The 26429-nt window shown below is 37.3% G+C and overlaps 3 protein-coding genes and 1 pseudogene across 3 annotated transcripts; 2 read left to right on the top strand and 2 right to left on the bottom strand.

Annotated features, from left to right (window-relative positions):
* The first annotated feature begins 4633 nt into the window (after window positions 1–4633).
* LOC110648857 (acetolactate synthase 2, chloroplastic-like) lies at window positions 4634–6793 on the top strand (annotated as a pseudogene).
* Window positions 6794–9642: 2849 nt separating this feature from the next.
* Window positions 9643–10805, top strand: LOC110648859 (probable methyltransferase At1g27930). Its single transcript, XM_021803220.2, has one exon. It carries the CDS (start codon window positions 9816–9818, stop codon window positions 10710–10712), a length of 897 nt encoding a protein of 298 aa, XP_021658912.2. The 5' UTR covers window positions 9643–9815; the 3' UTR covers window positions 10713–10805.
* Window positions 10806–20202: 9397 nt separating this feature from the next.
* Window positions 20203–24219, bottom strand: LOC131175874 (uncharacterized). The gene is made up of 5 exons (XM_058140554.1): window positions 24126–24219; window positions 24007–24041; window positions 23696–23772; window positions 20455–20524; window positions 20203–20268 (listed from the first exon to the last, which is right to left on the bottom strand). Exons 1-5 carry the CDS (start codon window positions 24217–24219, stop codon window positions 20203–20205), a joined length of 342 nt encoding a protein of 113 aa, XP_057996537.1.
* Window positions 24220–24476: 257 nt separating this feature from the next.
* On the bottom strand, window positions 24477–25745 carry LOC110648856 (ribonucleoside-diphosphate reductase small chain). The gene has a single exon (XM_021803217.2). It carries the CDS (start codon window positions 25612–25614, stop codon window positions 24625–24627), a length of 990 nt encoding a protein of 329 aa, XP_021658909.2. The 5' UTR covers window positions 25615–25745; the 3' UTR covers window positions 24477–24624.
* Between the last annotated feature and the right edge of the window lie 684 nt (window positions 25746–26429).

Below are 26429 nucleotides of genomic sequence, written 5' to 3'. Positions count from 1 at the left end.
ACCAGGCTGCTATACCGAGCTGTGACCCTTCTTTGGATCCGTACCACAGTGCGAATCCTCGTGGTCTGTGTCTGAAACCACTTCTCTTGCTCCTACCCTTTCCTCTGTAATTACCCTGGCCACCACTGTCCGGAGTACCCATGGAAGGGACACCTGAGGAACCCTCTGCTCTGTTTTTCTTTGCTCTCCCACTGTCATCCGCAGCATAGCTAATCTCAATCTGTCTGGCTCGATCAACCACCACATCAAAAGACTGATCCGACATCATGGCCAGGTTCGCATACCTCCTGTCAAGCCCCTTTAGGAACCTCTTCACCTTCATAGTTTCTGTAGCCACTGCTGTAGGGGCATATCTGCTCAATTCCAGAAATTCTGTAGCATATTCATCTACAGACCTGCCATTCTGTCTTAGGGCCTCAAAGGCCCACTGTTTCTGATCTCTGAAGCTTTCTGGCACAAACCGATTGATAAAAAGTTCCACAAACTGAGCCCATGTCAATCCCTCCATCCGGGGTAACACGTAGTCATTCATCCATTGTCTAGGCATAGGCCCCATGACATGCTGCACACACTCTATCAATCTTCTATCACCAATCAGTGTAATTCTATTCTGCTGTCATAGAATCCGAACCGATATGCATCGTCTGACACATCATAAGTACCAGGCACCAACTTCTTAAAATTTATGATCTGTTTGTAAGGTTCCCCTCTTGGTGCGGTGGACTGCTGCTGCTGTGGAGGGTGGACCATATACTGCGCCATCATATCTATGGTCCTCTGCAACCCAGCTAGAGTAGCTGCCATGGGGTCCATGGGACCCTGTGCCATTAAAGATCATTCTGAGCGTGGGTAGGCTGCTCTTCTACTTGGCAGCTCTAGGCCTCCTACCCGCCTCCTCGGGCGGCGCCTCATCTGTCCGACACCTCGTCAGGCACATGCAGTTACAGTGCGATGGCGGCTATCACCTTCTACGCATTTTCACGAAATTCAGACATTAGCCCACAAAATTCAAAACTGCACATTGCACAGCTCTATAGACTCATATTTATACACAATATATGAAGCAGAAACTAGAAGCAAAGACGACAATGCAAGACGAATATGGACCCTATTTTTCCGCATGTGACTCCTATTAGACTTTTCCCAACAATTTAGACAACATTCCCTAATAATATTGAGCCTAAGCTCTGATACCACTTATGTCACGACCCAACCTGTGGGCCGGACCAAGACTAGGACACAGGCCACCTAAAGCCCCCGAGGCCCGTAGTAAGCCTAACTGCTCATTAACCCAACTCTAAGGCCCATTTGGGCCCAATATCAAGAAAACAAGCGGACAGTCAGGCCATAAAATGGACTTACCAACGGGAGTTTTCGACTCACCCGACTGTAAACACAATATATAGTCAATTGGGGAGCTCGGCTCACCCTCCACATACTCATCAACATAATAATAAATGGGAGCTCGGCTCCTCATCCAATCCATCAAACATGCATAGCATATTAAGTTCTGTCCCAAAATAATAATTTAGTTTACAGACCCAAATCAAATAACATTTCTAACACATGCGGAAATTCTAAGATTTAACAAGTTTATACAAACAAGAATAATTGACTGCGAGGGAGAAAAGCAGTTAACCAAAATAAAATCCTCCAGTAGTTTGAAAAAATATTGAACAGAGTGAGCGTCGACTCAGAGAGTAAAATATCAATTTTAACCATAATCTCTATAACTATCTAGAACTAATGCACCTGTAGAGTGAAATGCAACATCAACAACATTTTCACATCATAACATCAAAAGGTAATTTGGAGCACTCACACACCTGTAGTATCAATCATAACATATGGGAGCCGATCCTATACACTCTCTTAAATCCAACCCGGTGCGTGAATTACTCAAGCTCGGACTTCCACTTAATAACCAAATCGAGGGTCCCAAATAATTACTCAAGCCGTGACTACCCCTCGAAGGATCGGGTCCCAATTACTCAAGCCGTGGATCGCCTGGCCCTATCCATAGTCCACACCACATCACACGCACGCTAACGCACACCGCTGCTCCAAATTACCACAACAACATTCATGGCACATTAATGATTATGAATGCAACATAATTCATGCCTAGAGTTTAACTACATAAATATATGCATATAAGTGATGCATGGGCATCTTGAACATATAATAATATTGAAATTACAATTAAAATTAATATTTTACTCACAAACTTGACGACAAATTATCGTGGTGGCGGAGAAAGAAGGTCATCTGCTCACGACAATTACATTACATCTACTTAATAAATTTGACTCAATACAAACAAAGAAAAAGATAAAGTACGTCCTAAGTCGTGCCGAAAATCCGGCAGAGTCTCCCCTATACCTAGGACCTACCCAACCTGCAAAAGGGCAAAAAAACGCACTTCTATATTCACAATCCATATATCAACAGTTCAATCATATCACACAGCCCCTCCTGGGCCCATCAAATCAATCATCCATCACAATACGCAAAATTTCAATTTAGTCCTTATTATTGATCATTTTTGCAAAAACTGCCCAAACAAGCTCTAAAAATTATAAAACTTTGCCCCGCGGTCCTTAGCAATATTACTAAGCTATTGCAAAAAGAATCGTAATTTTCTAAGCTACCACGAATATTTTATGGATTTTTAATCCTATTTAAGCACTAGAAAATTACGAAAAAGCAAGGTTCGGGTTTACCTTTGCCGATTCCGACTTCCGGAACGCGCTCGGGACGTCTGACAATCGGGGGCTAGCCAAAACCTCGGTCTAATTCGGAGACTTTTCCAGAACGGTCCGTGTCGGCGAAATTTGCGAACTTCGGTCAACTGTCGAATTTCCGCGAATCGAGGATACCTACACGAAGCCCATAACACGGGGGTTAGTACATAAATTTTTCAGAATTTTCTAAGCTCATTAAATGCTCGGAAAAACACTGCGAAGTTTCGTGGGACCCACCGAAAAACGGTGTCGGAAAAATTTGAAATTTATGTCGTTGCGAAGCTCTCGACGAATGGAGCGTGCTGGTGGCCTCGGTTTTCTCGTGGGATTCACGGTTTTCGAGAAATCTAGCCCAAAAGTCGAAATGGGCTAAAATCTTCCCGAGCAAAAATCGGACAATCCGCTCGATGGATTTCGGCGTTCTTGGTGTCTATGGAAAGCTCTCGCCGAGTAGATGATTTTGGACACAAGACCCGGTCCAATTGGTGGCCGGATCGGCCGGATTTGGCCGGGGAAGCCGAAACACCGCGAGGAAGGGAGATCGCGCGCTTTCCATGCTCGGCGGCCACGGCTAGCCGGGATACCGGGAGGCTACGACGAGGAGGACGCAGGGGAGGCGGCTGGCCGGCGGCAGGGGAGGGGAGGAGAGAGAAACGAGAGAGAGAAGAGGGGAGGGAGCGTCGCGCGCGGGAGGAAGAAAAAGAGAAGAGACCGGTCCGATTCGACCGGTCCGATCCGGTCCGGTTCGATTCGGCCGGTTCGATTCAGGACACAAAATTTTGAATTTTTACTCTGCCTCGGGACCGAAAACGAGGTCCAAAAATTTCGAAAAAATTTCATAAAACTCAGAAAAATACGTAGACTCCAAATATATTTTTAGTTTTGCCACGTGGTCTTTAAATTAAATTTTAAAAATCATCAAAGTTTATATTTTCGGAAAATCGAACCCGATTCTTAAAATCCGAAAAATCTCAAAAAAAAAAAAAAATTCCTAAATTCAAATGAAATTAAAATACCAAAAATACTCATAAATAATAAAATTTAAAATCTTGGGGTGTTACAGTTGTCTTTTTGATGATAAAAGAAAATTAATTAATGAAGTTACATTTGGATCATAACTATCTAATGAAGTAGAATTGTTAGCTTTTTCCTTTGGATTTTGATAATCCAGATGGAAATTGTGGAATGCATGTTGATTTGATAATGATGTAGAGAGGTTTTTAAGAATTTTTCAATTTAATCAAGAGTAATATGGTCATTTCATGCTTTACTAACAATATTCCTGGACAGAAAGGCCTTAATTTTGACAAAATCAAAATTCAAGGAAAAAAAAAACTGTTGGGTTTTAAAATTAAAGGAACAAAATTAATGCATAATTCAAAAACTAAAATATAATTTACCTCTTTATTTGTATAAATATATTTGTGCCAATTATAATGTTTTTATTTTTTGGATTTCTAAAAATGGAGACGCCAACACGTACTTCATGTGAAAATTTGACTTAATAATTTTTCAATGGAAAAATTGGATGTCTAAATAAGTTTTAAAAAAAAAATGGCTAAATAAAGATAAAATTTTCTAATTAAAGTTATTTTTTAATAAAAAATAATTTTTTATTTTTTAATAAAAAATATTTTTTTTTATTTTTTAATAATTAAATATTCAAAATAATAATTTTAATATTAAATAATTTTTTCATCTTATTCTTTAAATATTAAAAATTATTTTTTATTCATAATTAAAAAATATGTGGACATATTTAATTTTAAATTTATTTATCCACTAGTCTTTTTTCCAGATTTCCAATGTGGTTCTTAAATAAAAAATTTTGCGGATAGCTCACATTCTTCATTCCCATCGTATATATAGCACACAGATTCAGTTCAAGATTCAGAATTTCGAACCTAAAGCTCTTGAGCTTAACGATGGCATCAACTGCTTCTTCTCCTAAACTCTGCATCCCCAAAACCTTCAATACCACACAGCAAACACCTCGTTTCAAAACCAACCTTCCCATTACTAACCAAACATCAAACACCCGCCGCTCTCTCTGCATCACTACTGCCTCGCTTTCTGACCCCAAAACCAAGCCCACCACCACTGCCACTGCTGCTAACGCAACCACTACTCCTATAACAACAACAACCTATGAGACCTTCACTCCTACTATTGTCCCTAAGTTTCCCAGAAAAGGCTCTGATGTCCTCATTGAAGCCTTGGAACGTGAGGGAGTGACTCACGTTTTTGGATACCCAGGAGGCGCTTCCATGGAGATTCACCAAGCCCTCACCCGCTCCTATGTAATCCGCAATATTCTACCAAGACATGAACAAGGTGGAATCTTTGCTGCTGAGGGTTACGCCAAAGCTTCTGGCCGCGTTGGCGTTTGCATTGCCACCTCCGGGCCTGGCGCCACTAACTTTGTCACTGGACTTGCCGATGCACTGCTCGATAGTGTCCCCATCGTTGCCATTACCGGACAAGTTCCTTCTAACTTGATAGGCACTGATGCATTCCAAGAAACGCCGATTGTTGAAGTAACAAGATCCATTACTAAGCACAATTTTATGGTTCTTGATGCTGAGGACATTCCTCGCATTGTAAAAGAAGCGTTTTATATTGCATCTTCTGGCAGGCCTGGGCCGGTTCTTATTGATATCCCGAAGGATATACAGCAACAGCTTATTATTCCAAACTGGGACGTGCCCATGAAGCTTCCTGGGTATGTATCAAGATTGCCTAAAAGACCTGAAATTGGGAAATTAGAGCAGATTGTGAAGCTGATCTTTGAATCCAAGAAACCAGTGCTGTATGTTGGAGGTGGGTCTCTGAACTGTGCTGAGGAGCTAAGGCAATTTGTTGAGCTTACCAATATACCAGTGGCGAGTACTCTAATGGGTCTTGGTAGTTTCCCTTGCGGTCACGAGCTGTCACTGCACATGCTTGGAATGCATGGGACTATGTATGCAAATTATGCAATAGATCAATCGGATTTGCTGCTCGCTTTTGGAGTTAGATTTGATGATCGTGTGACAGGCAAAGTCGACGCATTTGCTAGTCGGGCAAGTATAGTTCACATTGACATTGATTCGGCTGAGTTGGGGAAGAACAAGCAGCCTCATGTTTCACTTTGTGCTGATTTGAAGATTGCTTTGAAAGGGTTGAATAGGTTGCTGGAGAAGAAACGTGCTAAGTCTATGCTCGATTTCTTTGCTTGGAGAGAGGAAATTAATGAACAGAAAGCGAAATATCCATTAAGATATAAAGATTTTGAAGAAGCAATTCCTCCACAGTATGCAATTCAAGTTTTGGACGAATTAACTGATGGTAATGCTGTTATTAGCACTGGTGTTGGGCAACATCAAATGTGGTCTGCCCAATTTTACAAGCACAAAAAGCCTCGTCAGTGGCTAACATCTGGTGGTCTAGGCACTATGGGGTTTGGTTTGCCTGCTGCTATAGGTGCTGCTATTGCAAGACCTAATGCTCTAGTGGTTGACGTTGATGGAGATGGAAGTTTCATCATGAATGTCCAAGAATTGGCGACGATAAGAACCGAGAACCTGCCTGTGAAGATCATGTTATTGAACAATCAGCATTTGGGTATGGTTGTTCAATGGGAGGATAGGTTCTATCATTCCAATAGGGCACATACATACTTAGGGAACCCATCAAAAGAAGAAGAAATTTTTCCAAACATGTTGAAGTTTGCAGAGGCATGCGATATTCCAGCTGCAAGAGTGACAAAGAGAAGTGAGCTTAGGGAGACTATCAAGAAAATGTTGGAGACTCCAGGACCTTACTTGCTTGACGTGATTGTGCCCCATCAAGAACATGTCCTGCCAATGATCCCGAGTGGTCTTTCTTTCAAGGATGCTATTACGGAGTGAGATGGAAGAACCTAGAGTTGGTCATTGTTGTGCTTGTAAATTATTCAATGCAATAACGAGTTAGAGAAAGGCAAATGAGTGCCCATACTAAACCTGTGAGGATAGATGTATGATACAACTACATGTAAAATAGATGCAATTACATATTTGTATTTTAAGTTTATAATAAATTAAATTTTAAAAAAATTATGATTTTAATTATTTATTTTTCTCAAACATGTCTTCTCACATGCTTAATTCTTATTAGAAATTGAGTTTAAATGGATTTAAATAAAAATTCTAAATTAATTTTCACCTCAAAATATTTAAAAAAAAAAAAAAATTTTATTTTAGTTAGTTATTACATACATATCTATAATTTCAATTTTGATCTTTACATAAATTTATAATTAAACTTTAAAATTAGATCAAATTTACTAAATTAAAAAAATGTGATATCTATAAAAATGTAAAAATATCTTTTTTTTTATAACGTGGATTTTTTTTAATTTAAAAGTAATGGCATGTCTATAATTTAATTTAATTTAGACCGGTAGATTTTTTTTTTTTTGAAATAGTAATCAGCTTTGCATTTAAAATGGCCCCAATAGCAATCTCTGAATTTGCTTCCAAAATAAAAGAGCTCAAATTCATTACATCCGCTAGCTTTTGGGCTTTGTTGGGCTCCCAACAAAGCTAAAGCTTAACCTATTAGAGGTGAGGCACATGTAACATGTTTGACTCTTCCATCAACAATTCTTCCTTGCGAATTACGAGCTATCGTTGCTATTGCTGCCGTTTCATTTCTGCCTTTCCATGCAACATCTGAATTAAGCTTGAGAAACCCTTGTCGAGGTGGAATCCATCTATGAATTTGCAATTCATTACAAGAAGGAGAAAGGGACACAGTAATTGAGGTTCTAATCTGATCTAACTCATTAAAACATCTATAAATATTCTTAACAGTAGCTAATGATACTACCTGCACAGAATCAAGTCAAATAGTTAGCGTTTGGTTAAATAATTTGATGTGACAATCAAAGTGTCAGCGCTCAATCAAAAAGTTAAAACCAAAAAGATAAGACATCGCTGGGGAACTAGACTGACTAACACGTGTCTCGGGTTATCTATACTGAGTGACTAAAGTCTAAACAACCTAGACCGAGTAAAAGAAGACAGACCGAGTAGAAAGATGCTCAGTCTGGTTAGGCCAAACGAAGACAAATGACGTGGACTAATAAGTCCAAATGCTCACCCGACAGGCCGAGCATCTACAATACCAGTCAATGATAATGCCGGATCTTCAGAAGGAAATCTTAGGATATTAGTCGACTATTCAAGATTCATACAGATAGCTATAACACTACTTGGCCTTTGGCCTATAAATATGAGCAACTGACATTAATCAAATACGTTTATTCAGTCAAATTGACTATAAAATTCTTTATTCATTTTTACTGTCCTTAATTAACACCTCTAACTTAAGCATTGGAGTGGTTGGCTAATAGATTACCGACCTTACCTCTTTCTTTATTTTTAGGCTTACTTAGTCCTAGAATTAGATTTCAAAGACTCACGGCAGTATCAGTAGCCATCAGATTTGGAACACAATTATTAAAGACAACTACGTTCCTGGACTTCCAAGTCTCCCAACATGAAATAGCTATAGCAGCCAGCATCTTTTGATCATTGCTAAACTGATGGACAATAGACTCCCACCATTGAACAACAGATCTGAAACTCAATAGATTTGACTTATATGAGTAAAGTCCTACAAACAAAGCTACTTTTGGAGTGATCGCACCAAACCAAGATGTGTTTATAGATTCCATCTCCCTTTGAAAAAAAGGAGAGTTAAAATCAAGATCTATCCCTCTATGATAAAGATTTTCGTTGGAAGGGAGAGCATTTAAAATCACTTTCCACTTAAACACTTTAATTTTTGGTTGAATATCAGGACTTCAAATAGAGTTCCATACGTCCTTAGATATGGAAAAAGATTGATGAGGATGTTTACCACTAGCTTAACGAGCTTTATTCACTAGAATTTTGTAACCTGATTTTACAGAGACTGGCAGGTTTATGTTTAATGGGTAGTACTGCAAATATATATTTGGTTAATTTGTGCAATTTTTCTTCTCATTAACATATCGTAGTAGCTTGTTCTGACTTCTCCAAGAAAAAAAATTATTGTAGTATCCTTTTATCTGTCGTGGGCTCTTACTTCTTTTATTTAGGCCCAAAGGAAGAGCAGGCCTAGTACCTAAAATGGCCATAAAAAGCAATACCCATTAGTGTATAGTGTGAAATTTTCTGATTATTAACTACAGAAACTAGTGCCAAACTTTGTGCAAAGTCTGCTGCATAAAATACATAAAAATATAAGGGCAGGACGCTGACTAACATCACTAATTTGGAGGAGAATCTCTCTCACAAGCTCACCATGCAGTCCAATAAAGTTGGCACGTTAACGTTACAAATTGGTACTGGGTGATAGACTTTGGATTTCTTGTAAAATGAATTTCCTAAGTCGATGTGGTGACAATAATTCCAGGATCTATGATGCGGACTGTCACCTTTTCTCATGATTTGTCCATTTTTGGGAGAATTCAAAGCATACTTAAGGTAATTTCTCATTATTTTTAATAAGTCATTACTGAAATGACGAATTTGTATATAATTATTAAGATTTAGCTTAGTTCAAGTATATTGCAAAAATAATTTGAAGTTAAAATAAGTTAGTCCTAGATAATTCAAGAGTGTGTAAATGTGGATACGTATTTAGGCTAGGCTTGTAACCTTCCTCCATTTTATATCATGTTAAAATTCAATTCAGTTGGGCAATCATCCTCTAAAATAAGTGTGAATAACAAGTTTCATCCTAAAAAATTGCATGTCGCCATTTTTTAAAGTAAGTGTTAACTTGGATTTCCCTTCACAAATGTTGTGTGATTAATGCCTTTTTCCTCTTCGTCACACATCCCTCCATCACCACAATTTCATTGTCCATAAAAAGAGTGATTTTAGATGGGCATCTCTTGTAGCACCACCATTTTGCTTCCAAATTTAGAAAGAGAGAAAAAAAAAAGGCCATTACCCTCTTTCATCCTCTAGTATTACCCTTTTTCATTCCAAATACATTTCTCCTCCTTCTTCCTCACATCTCCAAAGCAATCACACAAAAATAAAGAATAAAATCACAATGAAGAAACAACAAAATAGCTATGATCCGGAGGTGAAAAGCCATCGCCAGTTTTTTGCTGAGAAGCCGTGGTTCCTTGCCATTCTCATCGCTACCTCCTTCACCGCGGCTCTCCTCATTGCCAGCAGTATTACAGGATCATCATCTCACTCCTTTTTATGTTCTTTAAGTGGTGCATATAAAACATCAGCGGTGGAAGAGTATGCAACCACCCCAACACAACTCCAAGCCATCCTCCACTATGCCACGTCGCGTGTGGTTCCACAACAATCACGAGCCGAAATCACTCTTTCCTTTGATGTTCTAAAGACCCTAGCCCCATGTAATTTCCTTGTCTTTGGCCTAGGCCACGATTCCTTAATGTGGACGTCACTTAACCCACGTGGCACCACCATATTCCTAGAAGAAGATCCAAAGTGGGTCCATACAGTTCTCCAAAGCGCACCAAATCTACATGCCTATGTGGTAAAGTACCCGACACAACTACGTGAGGCGCACAAGCTTCTCTCCTATTACAAGCAAGAGAAGGAGTGCATGCCACCAGACGTCCGCCTGAAGGGTAACACACGATGCAAGTTAGCATTAAGCATGTTACCAGATGAGGTGTTGGACAAAGAATGGGACGTGATAATGATAGACGCGCCCCGAGGGTATTTTGCAGCGGCACCAGGGAGGATGGGGGCAATATTTTCAGCTGCAGTGATGGCACGTGCAAGGACACGCCAAGGTGTGACTCATGTATATTTGCATGATGTGGATAGGAAGGTGGAGAAGGTTTATGCAGAGGAGTTCTTGTGCAAGAAGTATTTGGTGAAGGGCGTGGGGAGGCTTTGGCATTTTGAGATTCCATCTCTTGCAAATAGGAGCGATAGTGATGCTTCTACTAGTTTTTGCTAAACTTGGATATAGAAATTCCTGTCTGTCTATAGGGTATGGGATTTGATTTAGTGAACGAAAGTTAAGTAATTTAATTTTTTCTTTTTGTCAAAATTGTTCATTTGTTAGTTTTTCCAAAATCATGATTTGGAAGGCTTAACTCTCAAGGTGGTAAAAACAGGAGGTTCGCATCAACGAACTCATCCCGCACCAAACATGTTTTTAATAGAGGGTGTGGTAAAATTGTTAGAGCATGATTTTTTTTTTTTTTTGGAAGAAAAAAAAGAAGAATATTTAAATTGCTAAAAATGAAGTAAAAATAAAATAAAATGGAAGTAATCAACGAATGTACGTTTGTAATGACTTGCAGACGAACAACCTGCCAATGCCATCATGCTAATGACTTGACGTTCGGTCATCTACAGGCTCGGTGAACAACTGCTGCCAAATAAAAACTGTTCTTGCTGATCTCTGTTTGAAAATTGCTATGTAAAAATTGGCAAATGATAACTACAATTCCTGGAAGCTGAGACCACCGTTCAGAGATGTGATGATACCTTCGTTCTAGATGCTTGAATTTCAGTTGCTTAATTGCTTCTCATGTGCCACTGCTTACATGCTTTATGATGTAAACAAGAGTTCATTGCTTATGCAAGTAACTAGCATAAAGCTACCTAGGAACCGTCTGGTAAAAACTAACCTGTCTACTTGCTTTGGCGTTTCTCGTTTCTTGCGGAGATATCAAGGTGGTTTCCAGGGTTGAAGACTGGTGTGGGTTGACGTTAAATGAGTCAACAATGGTCCAAATGGGAACAGCAAAGATAACTAAGCACACTAGCATAGTAAGCAATGTCGTCGCGAAATGATAAGAGTGTAGAGGTAAAAGTCATCACCTTTTACATGGCTTTTGCATGATAATTGAATTTACATGGCTTTTGCAGGACGTATAGAATGTCAATTTCAAGTCCATAATTAGATACTAAAAGAAAAATTTATACAAGGAATCAAATAAATAGAGGGAAAAATTAAATAAACCCAGAGCAAAGAAGTTCCATTATACATGGCAAGCATATGCTACAACAAACAATTGCACATAAAGTACATACCATGTTATAATAAGCATGCAAATCTAAGGCACACACACAAATCGCACAATCATATAGTATTGAAAAGAGAAGAATAATAACTCAAGATTTAACGTGGTTCAATCGTAAGGTCTACGTCCACGGGCAAGACAAAGAAAAAGGTTCTTCTATGATGAAAAGAGCAAGGTACAATCAATCAGAACTTTCAAACCCTAAGATCAATGTGTTTCCCGAATATCTCATAACTCTACAGCAAAAGGTAGAATATTATAATATTTATACTGGTCCATTCCGCGGGAGCGTTGCCCCTCGGCCGTGCCCTCCGCTACCACCACAGATCTCACTTTTTATACCAATCGGGTCGCAGCGCGAAACTTTTGGGTCAGGTCACAAATTCGGATCCATGAAAAACATATTCAAAATTCAAAGCTACAAACATAACAATTTTTCCCCTTTGCTTGAATTTCCTCTATCATCAACAAAATAACCACAAAAATACTCTGTCTTGCCATATGCCCTCACAAGGGCATTACTGAGCACTACAAACACCAACCAAGTCTAGGCAATGCCTAAACTTGCTAACTAGGACTCCCTTGGTCATCATATCTGCTGGATTATCATGTGTAGAGATTTTCTGCACAACTACAATCTCCTAAGATATAATATCCCGAATGAAGTGATATCTGACATCAATGTGCTCAGTTCACTCATGGTACATCTGATTCTTTGTGAGATGTATTGCACTTTGACTGTCACAAAATATTGTTGCCTTGTTCTGTATCAACCTAAGATCACCCACCAAACCTTGTAACCATAAAACTTCCTTTACTGCCTCTACTAAGGCCATATAGTCAGCCTCTGTGGTAGACAAAGCAACTGTAGCTTGCAATGTTGCCTTCCAACTGATAGCACTTTCAGAAAGAGTAAACAAATAATCTGTCAAAAATCTCTTCTTGTCTAAGTCCCCTGCAAAATCTGAATCCACAAAGCCAATAACTGAATTACTCATCTTGACCTTGTCAAATGTTAGACCAACATCTGTAGTTCCCTTCAAATACCTCAAAATCCATTTCACTGCCTGCCAATCCTCTTTCCCAGGACATGTCATGTATTTACTCACAACACTAACTGCATGTGAAATGTCAGGTCAGGTACATACCATAGCATACATAATACTACCAACAACACTCAAATAGGGAACACTAGACATGTGCTCCATCTCTTCATATGTTTTTGATGACATGTATGCAGAAAACTTGAAATGGGCAGCAAACGAAATAGTCACAGGCTTAGCATTATTCGTATTGAAACGCTTAAGCACTTTCTCAACATAGGCCTGTTGAGACAAGCAAAGCTTTCCAACACATCTATCCCTGGTAATTTCCATTCCTAAGATCTTCTTTGCAGCACCCAAATCCTTCATCTCAAACTCATTACTCAACTGCTTTTTCAGAATGTTAATTTGTGATGTGCTTTTAGCAGCAATAAGCATGTCATCCATATATAGCAGCAAATAAATAAAGGAATCATCTGAAAGCTTCTTATGATACACACAACTATCATATAAACTATAATTAAAGCCATTACGAACCATGAATATATCAAATCTTTTGTACCACTGCCTAGGAGACTATTTCAAACCATATAAAGATTTCTTAAGCAAGCAAACATGATTTTCTATATCTAGAATGACAAATCCCTCAGGCTGATTCATATAAATTTGCTCCTCCAACTCACCATGCAAAAATATTGTCTTCATATCTAGTTGTTTAAGCTCTAGATTATGAAGAGCAACCATAGTAAGTAAGACTCTTATAGAACTGTGCTTCACAACTGGAGAAAACACTTCATTAAAGTCAATCCCCTCCCTCTGAGTAAAGCCTTTTACTACCAATTACGCCTTATATCGAGGTGCTTCAACCCTTGGAGTGTCTTTTTTTTTTCTTGAACACCCATTTGCAACCTACCACTTTTTGTCCCTTAGGCAATGTTACAAGCTCCCAAGTCTGATTCTTGTGAAGAGATTCAATTTCTTCACTCATAGCACCTACCCACTGATCTGCATCTAAACAAGAAATAACTTCTCTATAATTGTTGGGTTCATGCACATTAACTGTTTCAGCAACTAGATCTACATATGCATATATCTGCGGTAGTCTAATCTGTATTCTCTCTCTGCTAGTTGCAATGCTATATGGTTCTTGTTGCTGTTGCTCAGGTGCATCCTCTTGTTGATTAAGATCTTGCACCTCATCCTCTGAATCACTGGACTGAACTGCTGAAGTATCAATATCAAGCTCCACCTGTTCTCTGACAACGTGATCTAATTTTGCTATTAACTTCTTCCTCCGACTATTCAATGAAGCAGGCTCATTAAATGTCACGTCCATGCTGATAATTAATCCTAGAGACTTTAGATCATTGCACCACAACCTGTAGTCTTTCACTCCATATACATACCCTATAAATATGCATTTTCTTGCCCTCGGCTCAAGCTAACCATCTCTCACATGAGTATAAGCAGGGCAACCAAATACTCTCAGCTGAGAGTAATCAGTAGGTAAACCGAACCATATCTTAAAAGGAGTTTTACACTCAATAGTTATAGATGGAGATCTATTAACCAAGAAACAGGCTGTATTAATTACTTCAGCCCAGAAATTCTTTCCCAATCCTGAATGTGAGAGCATGCTTCGTTCTTTGTCACAAAGTGTTCTGTTCATGCGTTCTACAATAACATTCTGTTGTGGTGTCCTTGTACAAGTGCGATGTCTCACTATACCTTTATTGCTGCAGAATGCATCAAACTCACGATTGCAAAATTCCAACCCGTTATTAGTTCTAAGACGCTTGACCTTCTTTTCTGTCTGCTTCTCAATCATCGTCTTTCACTTTACAAAGGTTGAAAATGCCTCATCTTTTGTTTTCAAAAAATACACCCACTATCACACCCTATTCCTCGTAAGATGTAACATGCTCCTGTAGTACACCTAATGAATTACTGTACTTCGCCTACCGGTAACCCATTACATATACTACAAGGAAATTTAAAACAATTTTCGTTCATTTTTAAATTGATGGGTAAAATTTTTTTCAGATATTAAAAACCTTTATTTAAAGTCTAAACATAAATCAAATTTTTTAGATATTTAAAATCTCCGTAATTTTTACAAAAATTTTGGCAGAATACCGTCTGTATTTTAAGAAAACAGTTCTTCAAAACCTGAAAATAAAAACACTCCCAATATTTTTCTCAATCACAACTCCATTATTCAATCTGATTTCACAATTCAACACAAGCAACTCAATACACAGTCTAAATTAAATCAAACATTGAAATATCTCTTTAAGATGACAAAGTGAATATTTACATTCATGGGAGTAATAAAAATTTAGTAGTGCAAACTTTATAAATACATAAAATCTCAAGATAACCTTATAATAATTTGTATTTCATTACAATCCAAAAATATATTACAAAAGAGTTGGTACAACTGCTCAAAGTAAATTTCATACATATAATTACAGAATTTTATCAAAATCTAAGGTACAAGGGTATACTATGATATACCCGAAAATAGTCTCACTATGCCTTTCAGTAATCTTGCTCAGCTGCTTTGTATTTTCTTTCACTTGCGACAGCATACAAAGCTATCGCTAAGTGGTGAACTCAGTAGTGTATAAACTAATAATTTAAAACTTAATACAAGTTATGCTTGACAATTCATAACAAATAAAAATTTAAAATTTCTAAATTCTTCAAAATTCATAACATTCAAAAATTAATATTTTCATTCATGCAAATTATTCATTTAAATAACATTTTAATCAAATAGTAACTATTTATCTACATTTCTTTTAAATACCGAAACAATACAAAAATATTTTGAATCACTGACAAATTATTTATTTCAACCACAAGTTATCAAACTATGCATAATTTAAAGGGCGTTGCCAACAATTCACACAGTTGAACCCATGACTCAAAATTCAAATAGATGCTGTATTGTACACCACGACGTTTCACTCTTCCAATAACCGAGGCTAAAAAGGAGGAACAAAGACTAGCTAGTATATATGAGTACTCATTCAAACTCTTCCCCAACTGGCAAGCCAGAGAGGAAGGAATTCGCCCCATCTAGTGGAGGAGATATCTCACTAGACAAGCTAATGAGAATTCACAACATATTTTGCCATGTCAACTATGGTTTCAAATCATATTCAAAATAATTTCTATTTACAAAGTGTTTACAAATTATCAACATATTTAATCATAATAAATTCATGCTCAAGGTTGGCAATATATCAAACTTAAAATTTACAATCCTCAAAACCATGCAATAAATCCTTAAATGTATAAGAAAATTTACATTTAATTTATACAATTTCATTCAACAAATTAAAATCCTCAATATAACAAAATTATAAATCATAAAATAAACTTGTTCAAATGAATTTAGAAGTGAAAAGTAACAAAATAGTTAGTTGTGCACAAACCTTAAGCGAGTCGCCTCTTGGCCTTAACTAGATTCCTCGGTTTCTTTGCCGGTGTTCTTTTCAACTAAAACACACAGTTTCACAGTGTTTCAGTATCATAACTTATCGTAAATCCAAAAATAAATTCAAATCTACTTATACCTAGCTTTAATATTCATGACACTATTCAAGTCAATTTGTTGGCTTTCTAATACTTAATAAGTATGAGAATTCTAATTTCACTCACATACCACATTTTGGTTATCTAATTTGTTGGTTTAGGTTGTTTTCTCAAATTTTAAGTCTTTTAGGCAAAATTGCAAATTTTCAATTTTAGTGTCCTATGTTGCACTGTTCCATTGGTCATGTTGCTGTTAGAATTTGGCTAAGTTTTCTTCATAGAAATTGTTTCTTCATAGGTTGTTTTCTCAAATCACTCCAATTGGAGTTTTGTAGCTCAAGTTATAGCCATTTAAATCATGGCTGCCGGATTGGACTTAACCCAAATTTCTGGGCACCAAACTGGTTCTGGCAGTTTTAGGTCACCAACTTTGGGTGGCTAAATGACTTGGTTAGGGGCATAATTTGGGTTTTTTTTTTTTCATGAAAGTTTTAGGTCTATATCTTAGCTGTCTACTGATAAAATTTCAAGTCATTTAGACCTGCCTAGCCCAAGTTATAGCCCAACAATTATTTTCTTTTAATTTTAAGTTAAAATCTAAGCTACTTGAACCAAAAACATAGCAATTAAACTAAAAAATGGAAGTTTGCTTACTAACCTTACTTTGAATTTTGACCTCTTCAAAACCTCTTCCTTTCTTCTTTTTGTTGTCAAGTTCTCTATCAAAACTTGAAATTAAGATTTAATGATGGAAGTTTAACTTTCTATGATGGGATTTAAGGTTTGATCAAGCTCAAAATGAGCTTTCATGGAGTTTTGGTGAGGGAGAGGTGAGAGAGAGAGGGTTCACGTTTTTTAAGAAGATGAAGTATTTTTTTTTTCTTTTCTTTTTCTTTTATGAATTTATTCTTTAGGAAGACCATAAATTAAATTAATTAAATTTTAATTATAATATTTATTACATCATGCATGAGGTCATACATGATGTCATCACTTTTTACTTTTTCTTTTTTTTTTCTTTTTTTTTTATTTTTCTATTAGTTCTTTAATTTAATTTCCGATTCTGAAATTTTCTTTTCTCCGATTTTATTTGATAGTTAGGTCAGGAGTCAGCTCTCGGGGTCAATTGACCAAATTATCCCTCGCCGGTTCAACCCGGTTTGCAAATAATTCAATATTTCTTCCGGCTCCCTGACCTAATTATTTGACTGGCTTAACAATTCTTTTTCGTGATTTTCTCTTTTCCACTGTGTTCGCAATAGTCCTAAGGACCGCGGTGTCACATTGTACGGTTCAAAATTTGAGTTTAAATCGACTTCGCAATCCTTTCTGAGAAGGTCACCCATCGCTGTGACTCTCGGCTCATTTAACTTCTTATGTTCTGTTTTTCTTATTTATACTTAACTAATTGACAATTACTAATTATTTGTGTTCAGGGCTTATCTAATTGTCTTAAGTGTGGTTCTAATCCTCTTAATTATCCGGACCGACACCGGTCACCGAAATAGTGAAATATACCAGGCTATACAAATAGGAGTGTTACACCCACACCATCCGAGAGCAATCATCAATCAAAGTCATGAAGTACCTGGCACCGTTCTTAGAAGAGATTCTATTAGGACCCCATAAATCTGAGTGGATATAATCTACCATTTCTCTGGTCTTGCGCACTGCCTTTTTATCGAACTTCACCCTGGTCTGTTTGCCAAATACACAGTGTTCACAAAAGTCTAAAGATTTTGTTTTCTACCTGTCCAACAGATCCCATTTGCTTAACACAAATAATCCTCTTTCACTCATATGACCAAGACACATATGCCATAATTGAGTCTGATTCTAATTATTACTTCTGGATGCTACTGCAACTTCCCCTGAAACTGTACTGCCCTGAAGAAAATACAATCCTGAAACCAAACTATTCTTCATGAATACCATAGAGCCCTTGCACACTTTGAGAACTCTATTCTCTGCATGGTATCTGAATCCATGAGAGTGAAGTGTCCTAAGAGAAATCAGGTTCCTCTTTAGTCCTAGAACATGCCAACACTCTTGACAACGCCATCAAACATCCTCAATTTAATTTTACCAATTCCTTCAATAGATAATGCAAGATTATTGCCCAGAAACACCTTGCCACTCATCTGTTTGTAAGTAACAAACCAGTTTCTGTGTGGACACATGTTATAAGTAGCACCAATATCAAGAATCCAAGAATTTTGTCCATGATTTAAACTCACGGATAAAATTTCTCCAACATTGTCATCACCATCAGAATCAATAAAACTATCAACCACGTTCGCAGAACTATTTGGTTGCTTTCCCTTTTTATTTTTCAACTTGAGACAGTCTCTCCTGTGGTGACCTTGATCCCCGTACTCAAAGCAGTTGGCCTTTTTCATTCTTGACTTATATCTTACCTTAGATTTCTTCCTGCTGAAAAAACCCTCCCTTGAATGTGTTCTTCCCTTACTCACCAAACTTTCCCCCTCAAATCTTTCTCTATTATCTAAAAATTCCTTTTTCAACTCCTTTGATTTTAGAGAATTACTAACATCATCTAGTGAAATATTATCTTTCCCATACAACAGAATATCAACAAAAATTTCATAAGAGGGTGGCAAAGAACATAACACAATAAGGGCCTGATCCTTACTATCAATCTCAATATTAATATTCTTCAAATCCATAATGATTGAATTGAATTTATCTAGATGTTCTTTAATGGACGTACCTTCATTCATTCTTAGATTGTAAAGCATTTTCTTCAAATACAGGTGGTTGGTTAGCGATTTGGCAGAGTACAACTCCTCTAATTTCTTCCATGCTGCAAATGCTGAGCTTTCACCAGCAATCTCGCGTAGGACATTATCAGTTACACTCATGAAAATCGCACTCAAAGCTCTCCTTTAGATCAACCTTCTTTGCCTCTTTCATATCTTCTGGAAAGTTATCATCGATGGCCTTCCATAGATCTTGTAGGATCAAGGAAGATTTAATTTTAATCTTCCACAGACTGAAACTCAATCCACAATCAAACTTCTTTATCTCATACTTCGTTGAAGACGACGCCATCTATAAATCCTAGGTTTTGTGCACAAAGCTCTGATACCAGTTTGTTATAACAAGCACGCAAATCTAAGACACACATAAATCGCACAATCACACAGTATTGAAAAGAGAAGAATAATAACACAGAATTTAACGTGGTTCAACCGTAAGGTCTACGTCCACGGGCAATACAAGAGAAAAAAGTTTCACTATGATGAAAATAGCAAAATACAATCAATCAGAACTCTCAAACCCTAACCCTAGTGTGTTTTCCGAATATCTCACAACTCTACCACAAAAAGTAGAATAGTATAATATTTTTACTGGTCCATACCGCAGGAGCGTTGCTCGAGCCCCAAGCCCACCACTGTTCTCATTTTTTATCCCAATCGGGTCGCAGCGGGAAACTTGCGAGTCAGGTCATAATTCAAGTCCATAAAAAACATATCCAAAATTTAAAGCCACAAATATAACATACCAAAATGTAGTCTTCTAAACTAAAACTATTCTAAATAATAAATGAATTCTAATCTACCTGGGCATAAATAAAGGTGAAACCCTCCTTCAAACAATATCTTGAATTTGTTCTGATGATAAAACTGATGCCTCACTAATAAAAACAGCATTTTGAATCCGCTAGTGTAACTGAATAACAAAAGATCCATGTTAGAGATTGAAGAGGCCCCCTTTCTAAGGCAAAATTATCCAATAGGTTTCTAAAACTAAACTTTACAATAATAATTAACAAAACAACATTCAAGCAAAGAGAAAACATGATGATTTATTTCTCCAAATTCAGTTCCCACAAGATAAAGCCGATCCTCTTATAACCCCAAGTCCACATATCCTACACAAGCATATAAATATTACAGCAGACAGGCATGTACCTTTTCAAGAATTGCAGATTGGTCATCCAGGTGAAATTTGAACATGTGCTTTAGCATCTCCAGTTACTGAAAATAAAAATAAAACCAGCATGCACCATTTTGCAGCAACCTTGAACCGAACTCACCAAAATATAGCTAGACACTACCTGTTCCTGTAAATTTTGTTGATTAAACTCATCGGGTCCAAGCTCAGCTTCAGCACAGGCCATCTCTCCACTGTCAATTGATAGAATATCAACAGTGTTAGATAATCGAAACAATAAGTACGGTGTTTTCAATTCATAAATACAGGGACAGTAGAACATTACAAATGAGATGGGATTTTCACTTTCTTAGAGTAAACTAAGCCTAGTGACAATCCCATACAAATAAATAACTGAGTGCATGTCCAAGGAGACAGTGACAAGATGTATGGGAAAATGAATAAGCATGTGCAGAAATGGATACACCAGGTCAAACAGAGAAAGAAATGGAGGGGGGGGAGCGATTGTTTATCCAACAAAAGAATTACCCACTTCAATAACAAGGGCAATGCACTTCAACTTGTTAGCATCAGTAATGACCATAGTTACCTGGAACATCATAGGTCTTGGATCACAATACAGGTACATAATACGCTATTTTGCAAAATATAAGATATGTAGGGATAAGTTTAGTTGTTACTGTGGTACACCAATTCCGAAACTAGTAGTGAATGATTCACTTGATTGGTATAATCCCTAAGTCTAAAAATACCAAATTAAATAATAATTTACTTCTATTTTTCATAAAAAAATAATATATATATATATATATATATATATAGACACACACATACACAAGATTAATATTAGTCCCAAAAAGAGTTTTATTAAACTATGAGATAGACCAATAAATTAACCAAGTGAGAATTTATTTATTTAAACTTTATTAATTAGTATATTAAAATATTAACTGTCCCCCAACCCTTACAATAGCAGGCATTTTCTTTCTAAAAATTAGTAGAAACTAGAATTAGTCACAAGACTAAACCTCTCCACTTCCCCATAATAAATAATAAATAAGCAGTAAACCTAACCCAATCTCACCTAACCTATTTAATCAGAGAGTCCGTCACTCCTTTTCCAATCCGCATGCTGCTTCTCTTGTTTTCATTTTTTAGCGTGCTTATGCCTCTGCTTCTTCTTCTTCTTCTTTAATGTACTGCTACTTTAGGCCTTTTCCTGCCATTTCCCTTATCAAAACTTCATGATGTAGAATCACAAAGAACGCTCAAGAGAAGAAGAGAAACAATTCAATTCTCAAAATTCAACTGTCAAAAATAAAAGCTCTTCTAAAATACTTAACAAAGGTATTTGTAGTGTAATTATTAAACCTACTAGCACAAGGATTAAAAAAAAAGGAATGCTAAACAAACATCAAATTAAATTCTCCTTCCTTTCCTCCTAAAATAAGTAGTCCTAAAACTCTAATTGAAGGTCCTGCATCACTGCATTATCCTTCTTTCTTTCTAACTATCAATGCCACGGGAAACAAACTTGCTAAATGAAATTAATGGAAGAACAGGAAAGCCAGTTTTAACAATCCAGATTGCAAACCAAAACGATCCAGAATGCTGACATACCACATTCTGGGACGTGTGCTCCAACACGGGGTTCATATGGGGGGCAGCGAATTAGGCAACTATGGTAATGCCAGTAATATAATTTCATCGGTTTGTGAAGAGGTGAAAGAGAAGATACAGACTAGGTGCCTTAGAGAAGTTACAAGTTATTCGTCTTCACTAAAGAATCAATTAAGATCCCATCCCAGCCCTCCTCTCCGCCCATCCATGCTGGCAAAAGACGGACAAAAGAGAAGAAATGAGATGAAACTTGGTATTATTCATAGCACTTGCATTGTCATGTAATTACCTTTCAATTTATAACCTTTAACTATATTCTGTTTCTGTCCCTACTCCCTACTATATATAAGAACTTCTACGATAAAAGAAAGGCTTCTTAACCTAAATGGAGAATTTAAGCCAAATTTTGAAGAAAATCAAAGTGAGACAGGCTTTTGGAGAGAAGACTACAATCTCAAGACTTCATTCTAATCCTTGATAAAACAGTAGAATTTAATGAGACAGCAAATAACTGAAAAACAGAGAAGTTATAATTTTGGACAATATCAGAGGCATAAATGTCAAAATAACAATACATTGACAGCAGAGACTGGACAGGAGATGTGAGTGACACTCTACATCACAGGACACAAAAACATATGAGGGGTTTTTCCACATGGGAGACAACACAAATGGAATTAATACTACACAAAAGGTGATACAGGCTACTGCACAAAAATGAAATTCTTAAATGATAACTGTTTGAATGCCATGTCAAGATTCTGACCTCAGAAAACTATATTATAAGAGTGAGAGGGAGGGGTTACCTTGCAACAAATTTATAGAAGCATATCATCAAATCCTGATCATTCCCATAAATCATATTCACTTTCCCTACGAATGAAATGCCAAAACTTGAATATGCAATTGTGAGAAAGTAGCTTTAATTATACTATGTAAGAACCATGAATAGCCACCAGAAAGCTTCCCAATGAAGTGAGTCAAAATAACAAAAAGTGGCTCTTTCGTCTTCAAGAATTACAGCTTACAACTAAAAGTTCTTGGCATCATAACTAGGAACTCTTAATCTGGCAAAATGAATGAATCTCTTTGACATCTAAACTTTGGATGTCACGATCGAGATAGAAGTGATGAAAGAGTAAAGATACACAATCATGACAAACCCAGAGGAAGATTGTGTATGTTCTCCATCAACCTACAAAAAATTATGCATTATCTTAAACTTATGCCAGGGTGCATGAGTAAGGCATTCCACTTCTTCCACCTACATAAAAATGAATTACAGTATAGAGTGCTTATTGAAAATTTTTCTTACCTAGTTATGCAAAGTAGCAAAGTATATTCATAGCATATTTCCTGTAATATCATTACTGGTTCAGCAATCATTATAAATTCTCAAAACTCTAAGCAGAAAGTTGATGTTCATAGAGCTCCATAAGGACAACATTAACAAACTAACATCACACTCAATCAAAGGGATAAAAATAAGATAATGAATAAGACCGAGCATGTCATTTAATTTTTTTCAGTCTTAAGGGTAATATCTTAGGTCACTCTAGGCTATTATCAGATGCCAAGCCCTGCAGCAATTTGGAGTTTTTCTGAATACAAGAAGAAAAGGAAGCAAGATTATGCCAACTAGCTTCAATAGCTTGGAAGTTCAGCCCTAGGTAAAATAAGGCAATTATGTACATCACGTTTACATAGAATCCAACAATTTAACTGGCCAAAATAGCAATAATGCAAGTAAAGAAATTTTCACACTGGGTAGACGAATACATTACCAAACAGCAAGAGACTCACCAATCCCCGTCTCCAAAATTACGGCTTCCTGGATTGCAATGGTAACAGCAACAGCTTCCTGCATAAACGATTTTCAAGAAAGAGGACAAACAAAAAGATGAAATGGTTAATAGTCCAAATATCAAAAGCGTCAATTTCTCTCAATAACAATCAACTAAAATACAATGGCACTTTTCAGGCCGAATAGATAATAAGAAAATAAAGCAGCAGGTAAAGCAAACTACAGAAAAATCTATGCACAAAAGAAGTGCAATGATCATAAGGGATTCAGACCCGTTTTTCATTCACGTACCTGCAATTTTTTTTCCTTACATATGATTAAGAACACTCCAAAAAAAAAAAAAAATGGATAATGGCTAACGATAACGGAAATGCGAGGTCAAGGGAAAGGGGAAAGGCATGTAAGGTTACCGGGCTGAGAACTGAGTTGAAAGAAGCGTTCGAAGAGAAGCAACTGTCCTCTTGACAGCATTCCTGAGCGCGGTAGTTCTGAACTAGAATCCATTCTCGACATCTAGAAACGGAATGGCTCCGCAATCTCTTTTTCAAGAAGTAATAGTGGCTAAGGGGAGAACACAATTGCCATCAGCTAGTTGAAAAGTGTCGCTTTCTACACAGAACTTAGAAATTTCCTTTCTTTTTATCCCCAATTAAGAAATTTGCATCTTATGAATTAACCCATTAGATAATTAGTAATCAAATTTCCAAATCAATTGATAAAAAGAACCAAAATTTAAAAAAAAAAAATAATAATAACGAATATCACGAAATTTATCCCTTTTTTATTCATATAACAGGCAAAGGAAATATAAGAGAACGGACAAAAAAAAACTTTAAAAAAGAATTAGAAAGCCATGTAGAGCACCAAACAGCCTTATAAAGTTACAACCAAACCAAACCATTAAAGCTCCTAAAAATCCTCATCCATCTTAAACACATGGGTTCCCCCATTTCCATTAAGGCTAGACATAACGGCCGCCTTCTGATACTCTCCAACTCTCTTCTCAAAGAAATTCGTCTTCCCTTGCAGCGAGATCAGCTCCATCCAATCAAAAGGATTAGCCACATTGTAGATCTTTCCGTACCCAAGCGCACCCAACAACCTATCAGCCACGAACTCAATGTACTGGCTCATCAGCTCTCCGTTCATCCCCACCAAGGCACATGGAAGCGCATCGCACACAAACTCCCTCTCGATATCCACTGCGTCTCGCACTATCCCCTTCACACGCTCCTCGCTCAACTTATTCCGTAACAGCCCGTATAGCAAACACGCGAAGTCACAGTGCAAGCCCTCATCTCGCGAGATCAACTCGTTTGAGAATGTTAATCCCGGCATCAAGCCACGCTTCTTTAGCCAAAATATAGCGCAAAAGCTTCCAGAAAAAAATATTCCCTCCACACAGGCAAAAGCGATCAGCCTCTCCGCAAAAGTCTCCGAACCATCGACCCACCTGAGGGCCCACTCAGCTTTTTTAGCCACACAAGGGACAGTCTCAATTGCATGAAACAAGCGATTCTTCTCGTTGGAATCTTTAATATAAGTCTCCAACAAAAGACTGTACATCTCGGAATGGATATTTTCAATAGCGATTTGGAATCCATAGAAAGCACGAGCCTCAGCAACCTGGACTTCCTTCATAAAACGTCCAGCGAGGTTTTCGAGAACGATACCATCGGAGGCGGCAAAGAATGCAAGAACATGGGTGACAAAGTGCTTTTCATCGGGTGTTAGGGCTTCCCAGTGGCGGAGATCTTGAGAGAGATCGACCTCCTCAGCAGTCCAAAAGGAGGCCTCGGCTTTCTTATACATTTCCCAGATTTGTGGGTATTCAATTGGGAACATACAGAAACGATCTGAGTTTGGGGCAAGGAGCGGCTCTTCTGGGATTGAAGGCATTTTTAGGTAAATCTGAGACTGGGGATTATCTGGGTAGAAGAAGAAAGATTGAAAACTGTTTGTGAACTGGGCTAGTTCTGAAGAGAGGCCGAGGGTTTGGGCGTGGTTTTATAGGGGAGAGAAGAAGAGGGGAGTTTTTGAATGTTGAATTTGGAGGAAGAGGTAGAGCGGGGAATTTGAAATTTTATGAGAAGCTTGCGGGAGACTGAACTCGAAACAAAAAATGCAAACGGTCAGTTTGGTAATTTCGATATTTCTTTGCATTTATTTCAGCAGGCTCTTATTGGTAAGTAGAATTCGAATTTGGGACCAAATCCGGAGCTCTGTGGAGGGTTATTTCGTCATTTTTGTAGATACCGGTTTTACAGAGATAGAATTGTGTCCAGCCTTTAGAACAGGAGTCCTGTTATGGTAAAAAAGAAAAAACGTTAAGGGCCTAATAGGAAAGTGGGTTTTTTTTGGGGGGGGGGGGGAGGGGGACAATGCTTGAGAGGGAAGCCTTTGTTACGATTTATTTTATTTTCTTAACCAAAAAAAAAAAGGGCGGGAGTTGTATTGGCGCGAGTTTTTGAAACGGCAGAGTTTTATCCATAGCTTGTGGTTTTCTATGAGGCACGTGGGTCCCCACAAGCGCTCCACGTTTTTCTTCTATCATCCACAGTATTAGGTGGTTTTTCAAACGACAAAGCGCGCAGCAAAGCAATACTGTTTTGAGAGGGAAAATTTCAAAATCAAAAAATACTAAAATGTTAAAAAATCGAATTAATTATAAAAAACTAAATTTTAAGTTTTATTTACAAAATTATTAAATATAT

This window comes from Hevea brasiliensis, chromosome 18 (genome assembly GCF_030052815.1).
Source record: "Hevea brasiliensis isolate MT/VB/25A 57/8 chromosome 18, ASM3005281v1, whole genome shotgun sequence".
In the NCBI taxonomy this organism is placed as follows: domain Eukaryota; kingdom Viridiplantae; phylum Streptophyta; class Magnoliopsida; order Malpighiales; family Euphorbiaceae; genus Hevea; species Hevea brasiliensis.
The sequence above is the reverse complement of the archived record's forward strand: the minus strand, read 5'-3'. Positions and strand labels throughout refer to the sequence as shown.